Source organism: Artemia franciscana, chromosome 20 (assembly GCF_032884065.1).
Source record: "Artemia franciscana chromosome 20, ASM3288406v1, whole genome shotgun sequence".
NCBI classification, from domain to species: Eukaryota; Metazoa; Arthropoda; class Branchiopoda; order Anostraca; family Artemiidae; genus Artemia; species Artemia franciscana.
Genome location: NC_088882.1, coordinates 23,680,900 through 23,701,402, shown reverse-complemented (window position 1 = coordinate 23,701,402; position 20,503 = coordinate 23,680,900). Strand labels below are relative to the sequence as shown.

The 20,503-nt window shown below is 35.5% G+C and overlaps 2 protein-coding genes across 3 annotated transcripts in view; one reads left to right on the top strand and one right to left on the bottom strand.

The window, feature by feature from the left end:
- The window catches only part of LOC136039932 (uncharacterized), a 67,569-nt gene extending 64,146 nt beyond the window's left edge, over positions 1 to 3,423 (bottom strand). The window contains exon 1 of one of the 2 annotated variants that reach the window (XM_065723925.1): positions 3,312 to 3,423. In XM_065723925.1, coding sequence (XP_065579997.1) covers positions 3,312 to 3,345 — 34 coding nt within the window. In that variant the 5' untranslated portion in view covers positions 3,346 to 3,423. The remainder of the gene's footprint in view (positions 1 to 3,311) is intronic. The other variant, XM_065723926.1, reaches the window with a different exon arrangement.
- Positions 3,424 to 5,167: 1,744 nt separating this feature from the next.
- LOC136039929 (WD repeat and SOCS box-containing protein 1-like) overlaps positions 5,168 to 20,503 on the top strand; it is a 115,921-nt gene continuing 100,585 nt past the window's right edge. Inside the window, exon 1 of the mRNA XM_065723923.1 lies at positions 5,168 to 5,241. Coding sequence (XP_065579995.1) covers positions 5,235 to 5,241 — 7 coding nt within the window. The 5' untranslated portion in view covers positions 5,168 to 5,234. The remainder of the gene's footprint in view (positions 5,242 to 20,503) is intronic.

The following is a 20,503-nucleotide window of genomic DNA, read 5'->3' as shown; positions in this document are numbered from 1 at the left end:
TCTGCCATAGATACAGTGATAACAACTATACTCATGGAAGATAGTATGTTGTACTTAGGAAGAGTTGGAGGCTCACTAACTGGTTCTGTTGTGAAGACAGAAGTGATCTGGTTTTTTAGAAAGTTTGCTAGTTTCTTGGTGTCAGTCACTTCTCTTCCATCATCAGTAATGAGGCCTTTAACACAGCACCTAGTATGGTCTTTACTGGACACATAATTACAAACCTTTTTGGGTTACTCTTACATTTATTGATAAGACTAAGCTCAAAACTTCATTACTCTTGCTTTCATTGGCAAGTCATTTTATTACATGAAGAATTTTAGAAGTTATCAAAGGTCAGTGCCCTCTAGAAAGAGAAGGAATGGAGGTTAGCATTTCTAAACGCCTTCCCAGGAAATACTTTAGTCTGTATTTCCTCCCCTGAAAGTTTTATTTTCATAACCTAACCCATTTCCAAGATAGCAAAAAAGTAGCTTGACTTGGATTCTACCTAATATTTTACAGTACTTATCTGTTATAACAGCCCCTCAAGTTCTTCATCCTTTGACACACTGTAGAACCACTTTATTTTGCTAGTTTCTTTCAGCTTAGCATGAGACAAGACAAAGACAGGTGACAGAATAAATGGGAAATATATAATTTGGGCTATATATTTGTACACTAAGGGGGGGGGGTAAAGTACTTAGACAGTATGAAGTTAGAAAACAATCCTTACTTCATAATATGTAGAAGAATTGTACCTAGCATGTTTTGCATGCAAACCTGCTATACTTTACCCCAGCTCCACTAATATGCAAATATATAGCCCAAATTTGTTTCTAAAGTAGGCTATTATATCTTCATCATATTATGGTATGTTTCATTAGGATTAACCTAACTTAATGTCTATAGTGGGGTTGCTATAACAGATAGGCTAAGTACCCATTTTACAATTAAGACTAGGGATATAATAATTAGCCTACCATTTCTGAATTAGCTACAAATTGTAGAATTCCTAAGTCTCAAGTTGATTTAGCTCTTTATTATGACTGAAGCACCTGTAAATATAACAACATGAGCACATAACAAAAGCAACACTAAGCTGATAAGCAAGCATGCTCAGCAGGATGCTACAACAATATAAGCACATAACAAAAGCAACACTAAACTAATAAGCAAGCATGCCCAGCAGGATGCTACAACAATATAAGCACATAACAAAAGCAACACTAAACTAATAAGCAAGCATGCCCAGCAGGATGCTACAACAATATAAGCACACAACAACAGCAACACTAAACTAATAAGCAAGCATGCCCAGCAGGATGCTACAACAATAAAAGCACATAACAAAAGCAACACTAAACTAATAAGCAAGCATGCCCAGCAGGATGCTACAACAATATAAGCACATAACAAAAGCAACACTAAACTAATAAGCAAGCATGCCCAGCAGGATGCTACAACAATATAAGCACATAACAAAAGCAACACTAAACTAATAAGCAAGCACGCCCAGCAGGATGCTACAACAATATAAGCACATAACAAAAGCAACACTAAACTAATAAGCAAGCATGCCCAGCAGGATGCTACAACAATATAAGCACATAACAAAAGCAACACTAAACTAATAAGCAAGCATGCCCAGCAGGATGCTACACAAATGACAATGTGTCTCACTAGCCTTGGTAGTTTAATTAGAAACATGTTTTTAATCTTTTGGTAACTATTAGTTGCTTTATCTTTTGAGGCCCTATTGAGGGCTCAAAATGTAATTTCTCTGTACTCCACTGCTTATACTTTTGTATATTTGTGGGTAATAAATATTATTATTGTCATTATTAATTTCCCACAGAAGTGATTGATGAATAATAAAAAGACATACAAAAAAGCATCAAGTAATCTATTTACTTTCATTCTAGCAAAATTACATTGAAAACTACATACTTGCCTAAGAACCTCCTGCCTCTAGTGTTATCCATAATTATATTTAAAGTTGGCCAAGACATAGGCTAGCCTTGGGTAAAATTCTGGTTGAGTGACTTCTTGCTATCTCAGAAAGGGGTTAGGTTAGGAAGATGAAAATTTCAGGGATGGGTCTACAGGCTAAAGTATATCCCATGAAGGTATTTTAAAGTAACTACCTCCACTCCTTCTCCCTTTAGAGAGCCCTGAAATTTGCCTACATGACAGGTCTATACCTATTGAAATTTTGACAAAACTACATTTGACCTTAATTTTCAGTTACCTGTTGCTGGTAAAATTCTAGTTGATTGACTTTTGGCTATCTCAGAAAGGGGTTGGGTTTGGAAAATGAAACTTTTAGGGATGAGTCTAAAGGCTAAAGTATGTCCCTGGAAGGTAGTTTGAAGTACCTGCCTCTACTCCTTCTACCTCTAGAGGGCCCTGACCTTTGATGACCTTTAGAAATATGTGTGTTATAAAAGTGAAACCTTGCAAAAAAGATCTTCTGCTTGAATGAAGTACAACAAAATTGTTCTAAGCTTCACAACTTTGCTCAATCCCAATTTATAAGGTTTTAAAGATATGCAAATATATCTCTTAAATTAAAAAAAAAATTCCTATGGCTCAGAATTCTACTCAAATAACAGGAATTGTATTTTTCAGAACTAAAGGCAAAGAAAAGGTAACTGGTTAAAGAAAATTAAGGTAAAATGTTGTTTTGTCAAAATTTCAATAGGTATAGACCTGTCATGTAGGCAAATTTCAAGGCTCTCTAGATGGAGAAGGAGTGGAGGTGGGTACTTCAAACTACCTTCCTGGAACATACTTTAGCCTTTAGACCCATCCCTGAAAGTTTCATTTTTCCTAACCTAACCCCTTTTCAAGATAGCCAAAAGTCAATCAACTAGAATTTTACCCCAGTTGCTTTTTCTCTACCTTTAGTTCTGGAAATACAATTCCTGTTATTTAAGTAGCCTAGAATTCTGAGCCACATCAATGTCTTTTTTCAAAATTTAGGAAATGTTTTTGTATATCTTTAAAACCTTATAAAATGGAATTGAGCAAAGTTATGAAGCTGAAAATACTTCTATTAAGCAGACGATTTATTTTGCAAGGTTTCACTTTTATAACACACATGTTTTCAAAGGTCAGGGCCCTCTAGAGAGAGAAGGAGTGGAGGTAGTTGCTTCAATATACCTTCCTGGGACATACTTTAGTCTGTTGATCCATCCCTGAAAGTTTCATTTCCCTAGCCTAAACCCTTTCTGAGATAGCAGGAAGTCAATTAACTAGAATTTTACCAGAATTTCACCCACTTTTCTAATGGATGATTTGATTAAACCATGGCTGAAACTATAGGTTACCTGATAGAGACTCAGGAGGAGTTTTGTCTTCCATTGAAATTGAATATGCTTTTGGATTTGAAATTCCAGATTATAAAAGCCCAGCGATAACGCCAAACGTCATGACTACCGCTAAAACATGGTCGAAGAAAGGTGGCAAATTCGGCTAATATTGAGTATGTAAATGATTTAATATTAAGGATAATAATAATGGATTTGTTCCGACACTAAAGGATTTTGTCACTACTCTAAAATTGAAATTTTTTCGACAGGTCTTTTCCACTGACAAACTAGATTGTAAATTCATTGACTTACAGGTATTGTAAATAAGCCGTTCAACTGACAATCTACAGTGTACAATATTTGGAGATAGATGAGACGAAATTTGAGCTCAAATCACAATGAGTAGACGTTACATTTTATATTTAAATGGTCGGTAAAATGAAAAATTCAGAAATCATGTGGAAAAAAGTACCTACCTAGGATGCTACCTATCCAAGATGGAAAACAAGCACTGGATGCCAATTTGACCTGTTTTGGAATTAGTCACAACTCCTTTTAAAAATGAGAAGGTCACAAACCCTTGAACAACAATTATGTGAATTAGAAAAGAAATATCACCAACAGTAGCCCACTACCATGAAAAAATAAAGCGTATGCACATTATCGTAATAATATCTTCTAAATTTTAAAGGGAGGATAGCTCACATTTAAAATTATATCAGATATCAATGTTTTAAGTTGTACAGCTTGCAATTGATGAGAGAGGTGTTTTGACTGGAGATAGTAATCCAGCAAAAGAATTCAAGCTACATTCAGAAAGAAAATATCTTTGACGGAAATACAAGTGTTAAGTCGGTGTTTCGTAGCATCTCTCCAAAAAATGATTTTGGATTCTGGAGCTTGCTAAAATTTATTTTCAACTATCCAACTCAAATGAAGAACATAATTCGTCTGCAAACTACCTTTTAGTAGAAACGGGGACGTCAAACCCTCGGCTATAATAGGGAAGGTCGCAAAAGTTGACAATGGCATTTTGAGTTTCTTTAAGTTTCATTAAGGCTCACGAGCCTTGGCCATTGTTTAGAGAAAAAAAGTGAATATTTATTATTCACTTCATTATAATTTCCAGCTTTTGAAATCTATTTCGATTTAAAATTGTTTTTAATTTCAATAATATCTTTATTTCCTACACTATTAATTAGAAATTTAAATCTGAAATAATTTATTATATTCTTTGATTTCATTTTCTAATTTTAGTTTGGATTCAGGTTCAATATTATAGTTTACTGCTTATTGTCTTCTCCTCTTTTTGCATTTCGTGACTATTGAATATAATGATCGCATATTGATATTCCATTATTAATATGATCATTGATGGTATTGAATATTTTAAGTTTTTCGCCAATAGTCTTAAAATTATTTTGTTTGGCAAATGACGGCTAATCATTAATTGTATACTGCGGTAATTGGTTTTCAATATTTAAGAATATTTTCATTGTAAACAATTTTTAATCACTTCTTCAACGTCTGCCATTTACTAAGAGCTGATTTTATTAAACAAATTCCAAATCTAAAAAATATCTAAAACTTCAGTTTCAAAAACTTAAGGGGTTATACTCATAAAAAGTTTGATCCGGTGAATGGAAAACTGTTTTCACTCGGCTGATTCTACCCTAAAAACCAAAGTGAAGAAAAGGTTCAATGTACCACATAAAAAGACGAGTTTAGGAAGGTGGAAAACAGCTCAAGCCAGTTTAAAAAAGAATAAAGACCGATTTAATTCACTTGAAAATTGATGTGACTGAAAGTTTGCAGCGCAATCTGACTGCAAAAATAGAACAGAATAGATATTCAACGACAATCACGCACATTAGTTTACAATACAACAGCAACAGAAAAACAGGGATTTAAAGCTAGCCTACGTGACAAATAAAGTGTTTCATGAATCGTAAGTAAATTTCAAATTGCAGTTATGTATTTAAGTACTAAGTATTCAATATTTATTCTAGAAAATCGTTTTAACATCGATTTGACCTTATAGAGCAATATTAGTTGGGATAAAACCAATGCCATTAATTTCTCAATTAGCCTATAGGCCTAGTGCTAGCCTACATTTCTATTCTCCAGAAGTAAGCTATACAATTCGGAAGGTTATGCTACTTTAAGGCATTCTAGAATATTTACCAGGTATTCTTTAAGTAGATAACTTCGAAGACAACACTGCCTTTCCATGACGAAAGTAAAACAGTTAAAAATAGGGATGATACCTTTTTATCGACAGTGAAATATAAAATTATTTAACTGGATATTTCGAACACATATAAAGTGTTCATCATCAGCAGTAAAACTGAACAGCAGTTTTACTGCTGATGATGAACACTGTATATGTGTTTGAAATATCCAGTTAAATAATTTTATATTTCACTGTCAATAAAAAGGTATCATCCCTATTTTGAACTGTTTTACTTTCATATTCTTTAAGGCATACCAATGAACTGTATACCTCTCCCTAATGGCAAAACATACCCCCTGAATTCAGTAACAGTTTTAGTCCTCTTTAAGTGAGGGGAGGGCAAGGTAAAATCTCAAAAATTGCAATTTTTGTCAAATAAGTGCTTTAATTGGATTTTGAATATGCAGCTAATGTAATTTAATGTCAGAGGAACTGAGGGGGGCTACCCCCCCTCCTCTGATTCTTGATTCTAACAATATGTCAATTTCTTAGCTATTTCATTAGTAAGTTAATTACAAAATTTATCTTAAAAACTCATAATTCATTTTTAAGTCCATTTGCCTACTTTAAAGTCACATTCTAATGATAGCCTATTGATTCATTCCAAATTCATAGTCTACTTCTTCTTAAAATGTTATGCCTTTTGGAAACCACTTTAGTCTTCATTTGGCTTCACAACAATTCTCCATCTACAGTTGATGAGGAGTCAAGACTAAGTCTTGCTAATATTTGCCCAATCTACTCACACAAACTTCAAAAGCCAGAACACACTTAAAAACTTGATGCTTGCCTTGCACTCAAGCTTTGAATCCAAATTAGCTGATCAAACCAAGACAAGCCCAAAGAAGTTTTGGTCAATGTACCTATTACCTGAACAATTGTTTAGGGTCATGAAACTATTGTTAATAGATGCATTTTGACTTTTTGAACATATTTTCTCTCTTGCAAAACTACTGCAAACTCACCATTATGGAGTTATTATATATTTGCACATTAAGGGGGGGGGGTAAAGCATAGCATATATTAAATACAGCAATGGTTAGTTTACATATTTAATATATGCTATGATTTACTCCCACCCCCCCCCCCTAATATGCAAATATATAGCCCAAATTTTGTTTCTAAACTAGGCCTATTACAAATTTGCAATTTCAAATATCCAATCAACAAAAACAGAAATGATTGCAATTCTATATGTGTAAATACAAGAATATTTGGGTCAGAATAACATTCAGAATGGATTCCCCTCTCCAGTAGCTTTGTAATATAGTCATATGACTTGAGTAGATTAGGGTCAACTGATCTCTTGCATTGGAAACCATGTTGAGAGCTGTTGAGAAGATGACTCTGATCAAGGTGCTCAATAACTGCTTTGTTGACAATATGTTCAAGAAGCTTAACAACAACAGAGGTAATACTAATAGACTGGTAGTTTTCCGCCTAATCTTTCCTTCCCTTTTTTGTAAATGGGGGTTATATATGCCACTTTCCACTCCACAAGAAGCTTTGAGCTATCAAGAGATAGTCTCATGAGCTTTGATAGTGGGTATGCTATTTCTATTCTGCACTCATGCAAAAGACAGCAGTGGAGGCCATCTGGCCCTGCAGATTTATTTACATCCAACAAAGCAAGCTGTTTCAAAACAGACTCCTCAGTCAGCTCAAGTGGTGGCATTGGGTAGTAACAGTATTTGAGGGAGGAGCTGGGAGACGAATAGTAGTTTCTGGTGTGACAGCTGATGCAAACTGGTTATTTAGGATCTTGGCTTTAATAGCTGGGTCTGAAACTGCCTGACCATGATGGGTCAAATCAGGGATGGAGTGCCTATTTCAACATTCAACAGAAGCATACTGCCAAAACAGCTTGGGGTTATTTTTTATATTTTCAGCTAACCTTTCTTCATGACTCTTCTTCAGTTGTTTGATGGAATTGGTGGCCTCATTCTGCACCTTTTGATACTTCTGATAGTTTGCAGCTGTTTTTATTTACTTTTTAAATAATGTTTATTTATAATTTTAAATAATGTTTATTGTTCTGATGTTTGCCCATCTCCTCCAAAATTGTCTAGTGTGAGCTTTTTCAAAAACTAGCAAAACAGCTTAAGACTCTTAAGCTGACTTTCTTATGTTGTGTTACCTTTAAGGTTAAAACTTAAAACTAAATCCTTAATCCCCCTTTTCTTACAAAGGGGGCAGATGCAGATGAAATCTCCTCCTTCTAAGTCTCCTCAGGGACCAAATGAAAAAATTAATGCACAAGATCTCAAAATAAAAATATTTTTGAGCAAGTAAAACATAGAAAGTGATGGGGTAAACAGCAAAAAATTTGAATACCATTTAAGTTGGACATGCGCATATTTATATAGGATACATAGAAGTTACTATTTTTTTTTGGTCAAAGTAGTTCTACATCTAGGTAATTCTGATTAATTCTGGTAATTAATCACAAAATGTGTCATCATTGGTAACAAGTTATGATTCAACAGCCATGTTCAGCTTCTTGTTTCCCAAGCAATAGGGTCCTTGGCCTATGAGAATAGACCAACAGTTGTTGGGAGGCAACAATATTCATAAAACTGTATAAAGCTCTTGTTTGATCCAATCTCAATTTTGGCATGTGCCTTGCTGTTCCCTCTTATCAGCAAGATGTGAGAAGCACCAAACTGCATAGAAAGCTGAAAATCAGCTTCATATGAGAGTATAGCAGCATGATGCTGACTTACAAACTTCAAAAGGAGAACTCCTACCATCTTCATCAGTAGCCATAGTACCAGCTATCATTAGTCAAAGAATCCTGGATGTAAACAATAGGACAGTCCAAGAAGTTGCCAAAGTTAAGCTCCTGATCAAGAATCTGTCTAATGTATATCTCAAGAAGAGTCATAAACCACTGGTATGAATTAAATTACTCACCTGTCAGCACTGCCTCCATTTAGTCTTTCAAATTTCAACTTGACAAGGAGTAGAAGATCAGGCAGTGCAGTCCATCTTTAAGATCAATGTTGGCACAACGTATTATTTATTTAACTTGTTATTAGACTGGGGCACTTTGTACAGAAGGAATTGTTGTATAAACTTTGAAAGGAGCTCATTTAATTGGAAAATCAAAAGTTCCGGCCCCCTTTTTAAAAAAAAGGTCAAATAACCCTGCCTCTAGGGTTAACAAACCTTCCCCCAGCCTCCAGGATAAAGGCTATAAAAGATTCATTTTTCCAATTGCTAACATATAAGGATTCCTATTGGAAATAGAATATGTTTTATCATGGGTCTTTAAAAAGGCTTAAGGTTTTAGTGTGAAACTTTAAGGAAATGTTGAGACAGATGCCAAATACAATCAAAACACACTGCTTGCTTGCTGGTTATGAAAAGGGAATATCAGCAATATCTAAAGAACAACTTATGGTATTAAGTTTAAAATTTTAAGATATGTCGAGATGTAGAAAAGAGATTTAAGGGCAACCAGCCTCCCACCCCTTCTTGCTCTTTTTAGGTGTCTCTCAGCACTACACTAGAAAAATTTTTGGATTGTAATGTTATTCAAACTAGTCAAGCAGTCTAATACCTATACCTTCAGGGATGCCATGCCCCCTCAGAACAGGCTAAGGATTGTAAATTGTGCAATCGGCCCATTGTTTACATCCAGGATTTATTCTTAGAGAAAGGAGAAATATTTGATTCTGGATGAATCTGAAAAATGCTAAGGGCATTAAGGTGAAACTTTCAAGAATATTCAGTAGTATTTTTCACTAAATCAAGTATACTATGTGAATCCAGTGTATCAGAAAAGACGATCTGTGATATTTTAAAAACAGCTGAGGGCACTGAGTTGAAACTTTCAGGACATATTGAGGGAATGTTCAAAAGTGGCTGGAAGGTCACCAGCCCCCTTGCAAAACATTCTTTTTTGTCCTTTCAAAAATAGTTGATTAAACTTTTGAAATAGACATCTTGTTTAAAATAGTCAGAAGTTCAAATAACTATGCTTCTGGGGATGATATACCCCCTCCCCCACAGCTTTGGGGAAGTATGCTGAACACAATAAAGTACACTGTGTGTGTGCTGATTGTCAAAAGGATTTATCATAAACATCTAAGGAACAGCTGAGGGTATAAAGTTGAAAAATCCAGGGCATATTGAGGAGGATTTCGAAGAGTTAATGGAGGGCAACCAGCTCCCTTGTCCTTTTTTTATGCTCCCATCCCTCATCAGTGTTCAAAATTCTGAGTAAAATGTTTTTTTTTCAAATCAATCAAAAGGTTTAGTAACTATGCCTCTTGGGATGCAATGCCCCCCACAACCCCCAGGGTAAGGATTATAAATTATGCAATTTTCCCTTTTTTATATATAAGATTTACTGTTAGGAAAAGGGGGGAGATTTGATTCAATTTATGTCCAAAGAGGCAAAGGGTATTAAAGCAAAACTTAAGGGAATGCTGAGGAGCATGTTAAACGAAATCTAAAGTTATTATGTACATTCTGTTTATCAAAAAAGTTTATCTGCAGTTTATCAAGAACAGCTGTGGCTACTAAGTTTAAACTCTCAGGGGATGTTGAGGAGAGTGTTGAAAAGTGGCTGGAGGGCAACCCGTCCCCCTCCCATTCCCTTTTAGCTGCCTTCCCTCCTAAGGTATCTTATTGAGATTTTGGGATAGCAATCCTGTCCAAACAGTCAAAATGTCAAATAACTATACCTCTGGGGATTACTTAACCCCCAAAGCCCCTGAGGCAAATGTTGTAAGTTATTTAAGTTGCCAATATTTTATATACAATGTTAGTTGTTGGGAAAAGAGGCCTCCAAAAAGGCTAAGAATACTGAAGTAAACCTTTTAGAAGATGTTGAGGGAATGTGAAGCAAAATCAAAGAATGCTATATATAGGAGGGTTCACAACAAAAGGAGGAAAAGGTCACAACAGCAATATCTAAGTGATCACTATAGATATTAAGTTGAAACTATACAGGTATGTTGAGAGGGATGTTGAAAAAGGAGCAAAGGGCAGTCTTTTCCTTGTTTCACTTTTAGATGCTCCCCTTAACACCGATAAAGATGTAAAAAATCTATATTATTTGAAATAGCACAACGTCTAATAACAAAACTTCGCGAAATGCTGATCAATAAATCAAAAGTAATCGAATGCATCTAAATTATCAAAAAGCAACATCTTAAGAATGGATAATGGTATTAATTTGAAACTTTCAGGGCCACTACTGCTACAACTACTATTTCATCTGCAAATGAGATTGGTTGTGACTAAGACTGTGACTTCTTTCAACTTTGACTGTAACTGTTTGTATCTGCTACTACATCTATTTGTGATTACTTTCAGGGAATATTGAAGAGGATGTTGAAATTTGAAACTTTTATGTTGAAAAAGCGTCACTTTGATGTTTTGATACTTTGAGGAAACTTTGATGTTGGAAAAACTTTGATATTGAAAAAAAAAACTGTGATGTTGCAATGGGGAATGTTAAAAAACTTGAAATTTTGGCAGCCAAAAACAAACAGAAAAGTAAAGAGCTGTATTTATCTTAAGACTAGCAGAAATAAATTCCTATAATAACTCAAACTCAAAACGACTAGAAATTATTATTTAACAATAAATTAAACGCAAAACGAAAAGAAAACAAAAAAAAAAATAATCATAGACAATAAACACACAAAAGGTACTAATATAAATGAATAAATAAATCTTAACTTGGAGAATTTACGAGTAAAACTTAACTTGAATATTCAGATTAAACTTAAAACGAGCAGAAATCATTACAAACAAGAGTTTGGCTAGCCTCCTTCCCTCCTTCCTAACTGTAAAATTGTAAAGCCTACTGCTTCATTTGTGCTTTACTGAAAACGGAATATATTACTAATTTCTTTTGTACTTAAAATCTTGGATTGTTGAGCTTTCAGCAATTAATATCATTATATATATATATATATTGGTATGTATAAAATTATTTTAATTTTACTAGTTCTTCCCAATGACTGTTCATATAAATTTCAATAAAAAGCGAATGACCCAGTAGGCTTTAGACTTTTAAAGTTAGGGGAGGGGAAAGGGCGCAGTAGCCAAACTCTTGTTGATTTCTCATGATTTTTTTCGTTTAAAGTTTGATTTGAATATTCAATTTAAGTTATAACCAACATGAAATCCAAGTTTTAGAATCCTTATTATCATTTGGAAGTAACTCGGAGGGTGATGGTGGCACAAATTAACAGAAGTTGTCACTCCGCTGTTCCAGTATCTATTTTATTGATTAAAAAGACCGCTAGAATTTTTAGTTTCCAGTTGATTGAGCCCTCTGTTAATAATCTAAAATCACTGATTCAAAGCAGTTGCCCCTTGCGGAAAACAAACAAATACAAACCCTTCTTTGACTATCCTTTCCAGAAGAATACGATATTTCGTATTTTTGAGGTAGGGATTAAAACCTCTGCTACAGAATCTTGAGGTATTCTGAATTTGATGGTTTTGCCTAACTTCTGTCAAGGTGTTTATGCTAATAAACTTAAACCTGAATTATTTCATGGTAATGAATTTTATTGTCAAGGCGCTTTATCAATTCCATTTGCTTTTCATGGCAATCACCATGAAAATAAGTTCCTTGTTTTATATATATTATTTAGAAAAAACTCTATCCTCAAGATAAGTTTTTCAAAGGAAAGTAAGGAGCTCCATTAAGCCAACACTGAGAAAAAATAAAGTCAAATAATCTTCCAGGCGTAAAATTACTAAAAATCACTAATAATAAATAAATAAAACTTAAAACGAAAAGAAATTACAATAGATGGCCGAGTCAAACTCAAAACGAGCAAAAACTAACATGAGTAGGGCTGATAACCCCTATGCTTTCTCAAGACCAGAACACAATTTACACTTAAAAAAAAATATTGGATATCTTTTCAGTTTATTTCTATAAGAATCAGTAGTATGGGTTGCTATTTGTATGCTGGACAAACTTTTTCAACAATTTTTAATCATGTCAAACAGTATTTTTTCGCTTAATTTTATAGCTTCTGAAGTTGATCTGAAAAATAAAACTTAATTACAATCCCAAAAGATTCTATCTATGCTCTTTGACAACTTAGATACACTTGCGCTCTTTTGATATGTTAAAATTTTAAAAGCAGAAGTAGTACTAGTGGTATCCCCAAAAGTTTCAGCTTAATATCTCCAGTCATTCTCGATATATTGCTGAAGTGTCTTATTGGCAATCATTTAACACAGTGCCGTTTGATTTATTTAGCCTATAAAAGCAACATTTAGTTTCAAAGCATAATGGCCAATTGCACAATTTGGGGGGGGGGGGTTGAGATGCCTAATATCTCTAAACACATAGTTACTTGACCCTCTACTATCCTGAACAAAATGGCTATCTCAAAATTTTGACTGGATGCGTTTGGAAAACGATTGTGCTTGAGAAAGGGACTGCTTGCCCTTCAGTCTATTGTTACTCTTAAAAAGGACACCATGCACTCCTGCTGTAATTGGAGTGCAAGGGGGGGACTTCCCACCTCATATATCTTGTAAAAACATCTAAAACAAGTAACAACAAAGTGAATACATTTAAAATGTATTTTGTTTTCATAAAAGTTCAAATTATGTTTTGGTCTTGAGAAGGCATCAGAGTTGTCAGCTCTACTCATGTTAGTTTTTGCTCGTTTTGAGCTTGACTCAGTTATATTGTTTGGTCTAAATAAACAAAATACGTTAAAAAAATTTAACTTTTTAACTTTCTAAAAATTATTTAAAACTTTAAGGAGTATATATCATTTTATTTATTCAAAATTCACTGCCATTTTTACAGTAAAGTGCAAATTATGTTCTGGTCTTGAAAAGGTATGGGGGTTGTCAAAGATATAATTTCCAGAACTTCTAATCTCTGATTAAATGTGTTTGGTGGGGGGGGGGGTGTTGGCTTGTTGCCCTGCAATCATTTTCTACTAATATTAAATAAAAAAAACAAGTTTTTTAAGTGAAAGTAAGGAGCGACATTAAAACTTAAAACGAACAGAAATTACTCCGTATATGAAAGGGGCTTTTCCTTCTCAACACCCCGCTCTTTGCGCTAAAGTTTGACTCTTTCTCTTAACTCTACGTTTTAAAACAGTAAAAACTTTAGCGTAAAGAGCGGGGCGTTGAGAAGGAAAAGCTCCTTTCATATATGGAGTGGGGGGGGGGGGGTGCCATCCTCAAAGAAATAATTTTTGGACCTCTCAATTACGTTGAACAAATGGCTATCTAAAAAATTTTGTTGGATGTGGTTGGGAAAATGGTGGGTATGGTAGGGTTATTAGTTGCCCTCCAACCCCTTTTGACTTTTAAAAAGGGAGCTGCCCCTTTCATTTTCCAATCAAATGGGCTGTTTTCGAAGTTTGTATGACAATAAATGGCCATATCAATATTAAAATCTGATGCATTTCGAGAAAACACGAGGTGTGTCGGGATATCTACTCTCTGATCACTCTGAATCTTAAAAAGAGCACTAGAACTTCTGATTACCAATCCCATGAGATCCCCCCTTGAAGTTTGTGCTATCGTTTTTTCGATATGTACCCTATATGCCATCGGGGCATAACTTACAACCCTTACCCTTACAATTACGATTACGAATTTCAATTATTACCTTTTCAACTACGTTGAACCAAATGTGTATCTCAAAACTTTTATTGGGTGTGTTTTGGGAAATGGTGGGCGTGAAAGGGGGCTTAGTTACCAATCACTTTCTACTATTAAAAATGGCGCTGGTTCTTTCAATTTCCAATCTAGTAAGCTGTGTTCGTAGTTTCTTCGACAACAAATGGCCATCTCAAAATTTCTATCAGATGCATCTTAGAGGCGTGGGGCAATTTGAATCTTATAAAGGGCACCCCTGGGAGTACATAGTATCGTCCTTTCGGTATATACCTCATATTCCCTCGGGGCATAACTTACAAACCTTATCCTGAGGGTTCTGGTGGGTTTTCATCCTTAAAGACAGAATTTCCGGACCTTTCAATTACGTTGAACAAAGTGGCTATGTAAAAGTTTGGATTGGATAGGTTTGAAAAAATTTTGGTTATGGGAGTGGGGTTAGCTGCCCTCCATTCACTTTCTACTATTAAAAAGGGCACTAGTCCTTTAAATTTCCAATCGAATTTCCAATTTTTATCAGATGCATTTCAGAAAAATACGAGGTCTATGTGGGGGGGGGGGGTATCCAACCTCTGTTGGATAATGTTAAAAAGGGCACTAGAACATCTTGATTTACAATCCAATGAGCCCATTCCGGAGTTTTTATGATCACCCTTTCTATATATGCCCCCATGGCATATATAACTTATAACCCTTGCTCTGAGGGCTGTGGGGGGGGGGTCTCATCGTCAAAGACGTAATTTCTGGATTTTCCAACTACGTAGAACCAAATGGCTATTTCAAAATTTTTATTGGATGTGTTTGGGGAAATGGTGGGCGAGGTTCGGGAATTAGTTGCGCTCCAATCACTTTCTACTAATAAAAATGACACTGGCCCTTTTAATTTCCAAGGGAAACTAGAAACTTATATGTCCCCAGTGTATAACTTGCAACTCTTCTCCTGAAGGCTGTGAGGGGGGATGCCATCCTCAAAGAAAATTTTCTGGACCTCTCAATTACGTTGAACACAATGGCTATCTGAAAATTTTATTGGATGTGGCTTTCATGGGGGGGGGGGTCATCTTCAAAGGCACAATTTCTGGATATTCCAACTACGTTGAGCCAAATGGCTATCACAAAATTTTTATTGGATGTGGTTGGGGAAATGGTGGGTGAGTTTTGGGAATTAGTTGCCATCCAATCACTTTCTACTAATAAAAACGACACTGGCCCTTTTAATTTCCAAGGGAAACTAGAAATTCTGATTACGAATCCAAAGAGCCCCCTCCAAAGTGTATACGATCACCCTTTCTATATACCTTATATACCCCTAGGGGATGACTTAACTATTGCCCTGAGGGCCGTGGGGGGGGGTGCCATCCTCAAAGACGTAATTTCTGGACCTCTCAATTACGTTCAGCATAATGGCTATCTAAAATTTTTTATTGGATGTAATTGGGAAAATGGTGGGTATGGTAGGGTGATCAGTTGCCCTCCAACCCGTTTTGACTTTTAAAAAGAAAGCTGCCCCTTTCAATTTCCAATCGAATTAGCTGTTTTCGAGTTTGTATGACAACAAATGGCCATATCAAAATTAAAATCAGATGCATTTCGGGAAAACACGAACAACCCTTTCCCTGAGGGCTGAGGGGAATGTCATTCTTAAAGACATAATTTCCAGAACTTTTAATTACGTTGAATCAAATGGGTATCTCAAATTTTTTGTTGGATGTGTTTGGGGAAATGGTGGGCGTGGGAGGGGGGTTAGTTACCCTCCAATCACTTTCGACAGTTAAAAAGGACGCCGGCTCTTTCAATTTCCAATCAAGTGAGCTGTGTTCGAAGTTTCTTCGACAAAAAATTGCCATCTCAATATTTCTATGGCTATCTCAAAATTTTTATTGTATGTGTTTGGGGAAATGTTGGGCGGGGAAGGGGAATTAGTTGCTCTCCAGCCACTTTCTACTAATGAAAATGAAATTTTTATTGGTTGTATTTGGGGAAATGGTGGGCGTGGAAGGGGTGTTAGTTGCCCCCTAGTCACTTTCGATTATTAAAAAGGGCACAAGCCCTTCCAATTTCTAATCAAATGAACTCTTTTTAAAGTTTTTACGACAACTTCTTTGATACAAAGTGCCCGGGTCCAAAAGAAAAAAAAAAATCAATAATACATTGTGGACATATTGCTCTTTACTTAGGCGACGCTCCCTATATATATACATATATATATATATATATATATATATATATATATATATATATATATATATATATATATATATATATATATATATATATATATATATATATATATATATATATAAATATATATATATATATAAAACAACAGAAGGAAGGACAAGATACTTTCGTGTCCTTTCCGGTGTTAAACAAGGCTGTGTCTTGTCACCTTTCCTGTTTGCGCTAGTCATTGACCATCTGCTCCGTAACACTGGCACCAGAAGCATACAATTAAACGTAGAACACCAAACTAATGATCTAGACTTTGCCGACGATATCACGCTTATTGAGTCCTGTAAACAAAGACTACAAGAATTTCTAGAAGATGTACGTGACAGAGGCCGACTTATGGAACTAAGAATCAACGCTGATAAAACAAAAAGTATGGCAGTAACCGATTCACCTTTACACCTGAGATGCGATAACCAGGACATTGAACAGGTTCTAGAATTTAAATATCTTGGGAGCACAGTGTTAAATACGGGATCAACTGAAAATGATACATCATGCCGCATTGGGCAGGCCTCCGGCACATTCAACAGACTGAAACCGATATGGAGGTCGCAGAATTTCTCCCTCCGACTCAAGCTTCGTCTATTCAATAGCAACGTCATCCCCGTCCTGTTATATGCTTCCGAAACTTGGCATCTGAATAACACGCAAGAAAAGCGAATTCTAGCTTTCGAGAATACATGTCTCCGGAGAATACTAAATATCCATTAGTCACAAAAAATCTCTAATGAGAAGGTGAGACGGATGACCGGACAACCCATGGTGACAGATGTCATTAGGACACGTCGGTGGAAATACTTGGGGCATGTACTTCGTATGGACGATTCCCGGATCCCGAAAGCGACGTTCCAGAGGCAACCAGAAGGAAGAAGAAGAAGAGACAGGCCGCGCAATACACTGCGGCGCACCTATCAGACGGACCTGCGAAACATAAATGCTTCCCTTCAACCGGCGTGGGAAGATGTCCTTGCTGCGGCGCACATGAGGGATGACTGGCGGCTTCTCGTTGATGTCCTGGGCACCTCTGGAGGCACAGGAGGATCTAAGGTCTAAGGTAATATATATATATATATATATATATATATATATATATATATATATATATATATATATATATATATATATATATATATATATACATAGACTATTGTGAATAATTGTTCATTACTTGCTGTCTATTATCATGAACTTTTTGATGCTTTTCAGTGAAGAATCTTCTGTCTATATCAGAGGGACCAGATTTCCCCTAGGCATGTTTCCTCTCCATCGTACTCCTCTCACTATATCTAAACACACAGACGTGTTTTACATCAATTTATGACCATTCAAGTAATTTTTAGTTGATGGTTGTTAATGATTGAATCTTAACCATTAAAAACCATTAAGATTGTTTTCCTGTTGTGTGTTTTGTTAGATCACAGCTTAAATACCAATACAGTTATGAAAACTCCTATCTTGCCCATGAGAAGCTTTTGGTACAGAGCTCTGAACTTGGCGCCTCCTCCAAGCCCGCGCTCCGACGCTCGTACGGTAACACCATAGGAGGGAACGCAATTTTGTTTTGCCTTACAACAAGGATAAAGTACCAGCCACAGCTTAGATACCAATACCAGTTTCCTGTCTCCAGCCGCTAGCATCGAAACCGTGCACTGTGTCCCAAAAATGAATCGAGTTTTTATAACTGTATTGGAATCCAAGCTGTGACCTAAATTGAAACTGTGATTAGAGATTTTAGAAACAGAATTTGGTGTGACCTAGCGTTGGTATTTAAGAATATCTGATCTTGCTAAATACACAGGGTCTAATATTGTAAATCGTAGTTATACGAAGCTGCAGAGTTATATGAAGTCAGATACTCAGAGTTATATGAGATTTTTAGTTGGCATTATTGAAGAGCCTAATTGAGGTCGGTTTCCTCTCCTAGTTTGGAACTAAAGGGGCTATAATAAAATATACCACTAGCATTTCTTTGGGGTTCAAGTTGTCCACTATATACTATTCTAGAGTATAAAATGAAGTTAGTAGGACTTTTATGGAGTAATCTTTTTTCATTTTTGCAGAGATTTATCATTAATTTTTACAAAGCTTATTTTATTTCTTTGATTAATGGTTTGATTAACTAACATGGTTTAACATTTTCATCCTCATTATAGAGGCTTTTCGATTTTTTTTCTCGCCAGTACAAATTCGGTCTGAGGCTTTTGGTAAATGATTATGGGGCTCACGTCCTTTACACAATTGTATTTCTAGTATGGAAGGCACTACCCTGCAAGATGGTTTTTAAAGATTGCTCTTATTGTTTTTCATCCCCAATTATGAAAAGACTTGAAAGTAGTGAGATGGCAAGAAGGCTGGAGCTAATCCTACTACAGAATCTAATTTTTGCCAAACAAAGAGTTTTAACACAGTCTCCATATTCCGCTGTTGTTCCAGATTTATGGTGGATTGTGTAAAAAAAAAGGTATTTCGAGGTAATTTTAGAGTTATTTTGTTCAATTCTATTAAATCTTTTTGGTCTGTGTTAACATTTATATTTATTCATATTATTAAGTTGCGTTTTTATAAACAGAAATTTATAAAATGAAAAGATTATTTCTTAGGACAGTCTTATTGTTGGAGGTAATTGGAAGAAGATGGTTAAGCTCGCCTGCAGCTTTGGTTTTCTGGCATTAATTATTGAATTAGGCGATATTTTGGCTTGTCGAATTTAATTCAAAATAAATAGCCGGAAGGAGCTTAAACACCTTCTTCTAATTAATTATATTTATTTTAATTTTTCTTCGAATTTTTATCAGGAGTCTATATTGACAGGAGAAGTTAGGTCTTGCCTGTTGAGGGGATCGTCTTCCTGAAACGAGAAACAGATGAAAACAGAGAAAGGTTGTGAATTTTACCTGGGCGGTTCATTTAGACCTCCCCTATGGATCGGGAATCTCTCAACTCTTTAGATTTATAATGTGCAATTATGCTAACATGTACGGCTCAGAAACCATGTTACAAGTCTAAAAATTTAAGTCAGACTATTAAAAGAATAAGGAACAAACAATTATATCTTTTCTTATTTCTGATTTAGATTTTGTTATCATCATTATGATAACAATTCTTGTTATCTATGGGTTGATTCACAAAACTAAGTAGAGGTTCAAGTTACAAAGGCCTATTGTCTCTTTACCCCCCAAAACAGAAAAAAATAATATAGCACCAATATCTACTGTGGTATTGGTGCCCTCGGGCATAGTATTTTGGGTGGGTTGACTACCACTTTTTTTCCTTTGTCGAAGAGGCTTCCTTTGTACTGTCAAGGTGTCCGCCATTACTCTCACTCACTCCGAGAGACGGTGACTGAAATTAGCAGTAGCAGGCCTCTCTTTGTGCCTAAAACTCAGGGGCCCTGTGAGAAGGTTCTCATCGCTATCCCCAAGCTCACTTAATTGAAGGATTCTAGACAGACAAGCTTCATTAATCAAAATAGCATTTGAATCTAGCAAAGTAACCACATACAGTTCAATACGCCTTTTTTTGTTATCCATCCCTTAATCGCTTGGATTGGATGTATAGATTATTTAAATTTCAGTATGCTTGATTTTGACAATAGATCTAGCGTTACTGAAAATTTCCATTGAAAATGATGCATTAAATTCAATGTTCTAACGGAGGTGCTTCCATACACCAAAATCCAGCCGAGCTCCTAGGTCTAATTTTACTTGAATCCTCCATTGAAAGCGATGTTTTCCAGTCAGACCGACTAACGGAGATGCCTCTATATACCCAAATCTACCCCAGTTCCCCTCCTGGATACTAATTTTGGTACTTGTGTCTTATTGTCACCACACTCAAGTTCTGTCGAGAAGCGCAGTTTGGTTAATACTAATGAAATAAAACACGATGAAAATATAATACTTTAGAGGTCGGTTTGAATGTTTGAAACCACTTTAGTAAGTCCTGTAGCCCAAAAGAAGCAGGCTCTAAGTTGGAGTGAAAATACGAATTTGAAATTTAAGACCTTTGTTCACCGAAAAGACAAGAAAAAAGAGGCATGAAATGAAATCTATTTTTTCTTTTTATCTCCAAATTCACTTAAAACTCGGAAAAATTGCTACCAGAAAGAAGATGTGAA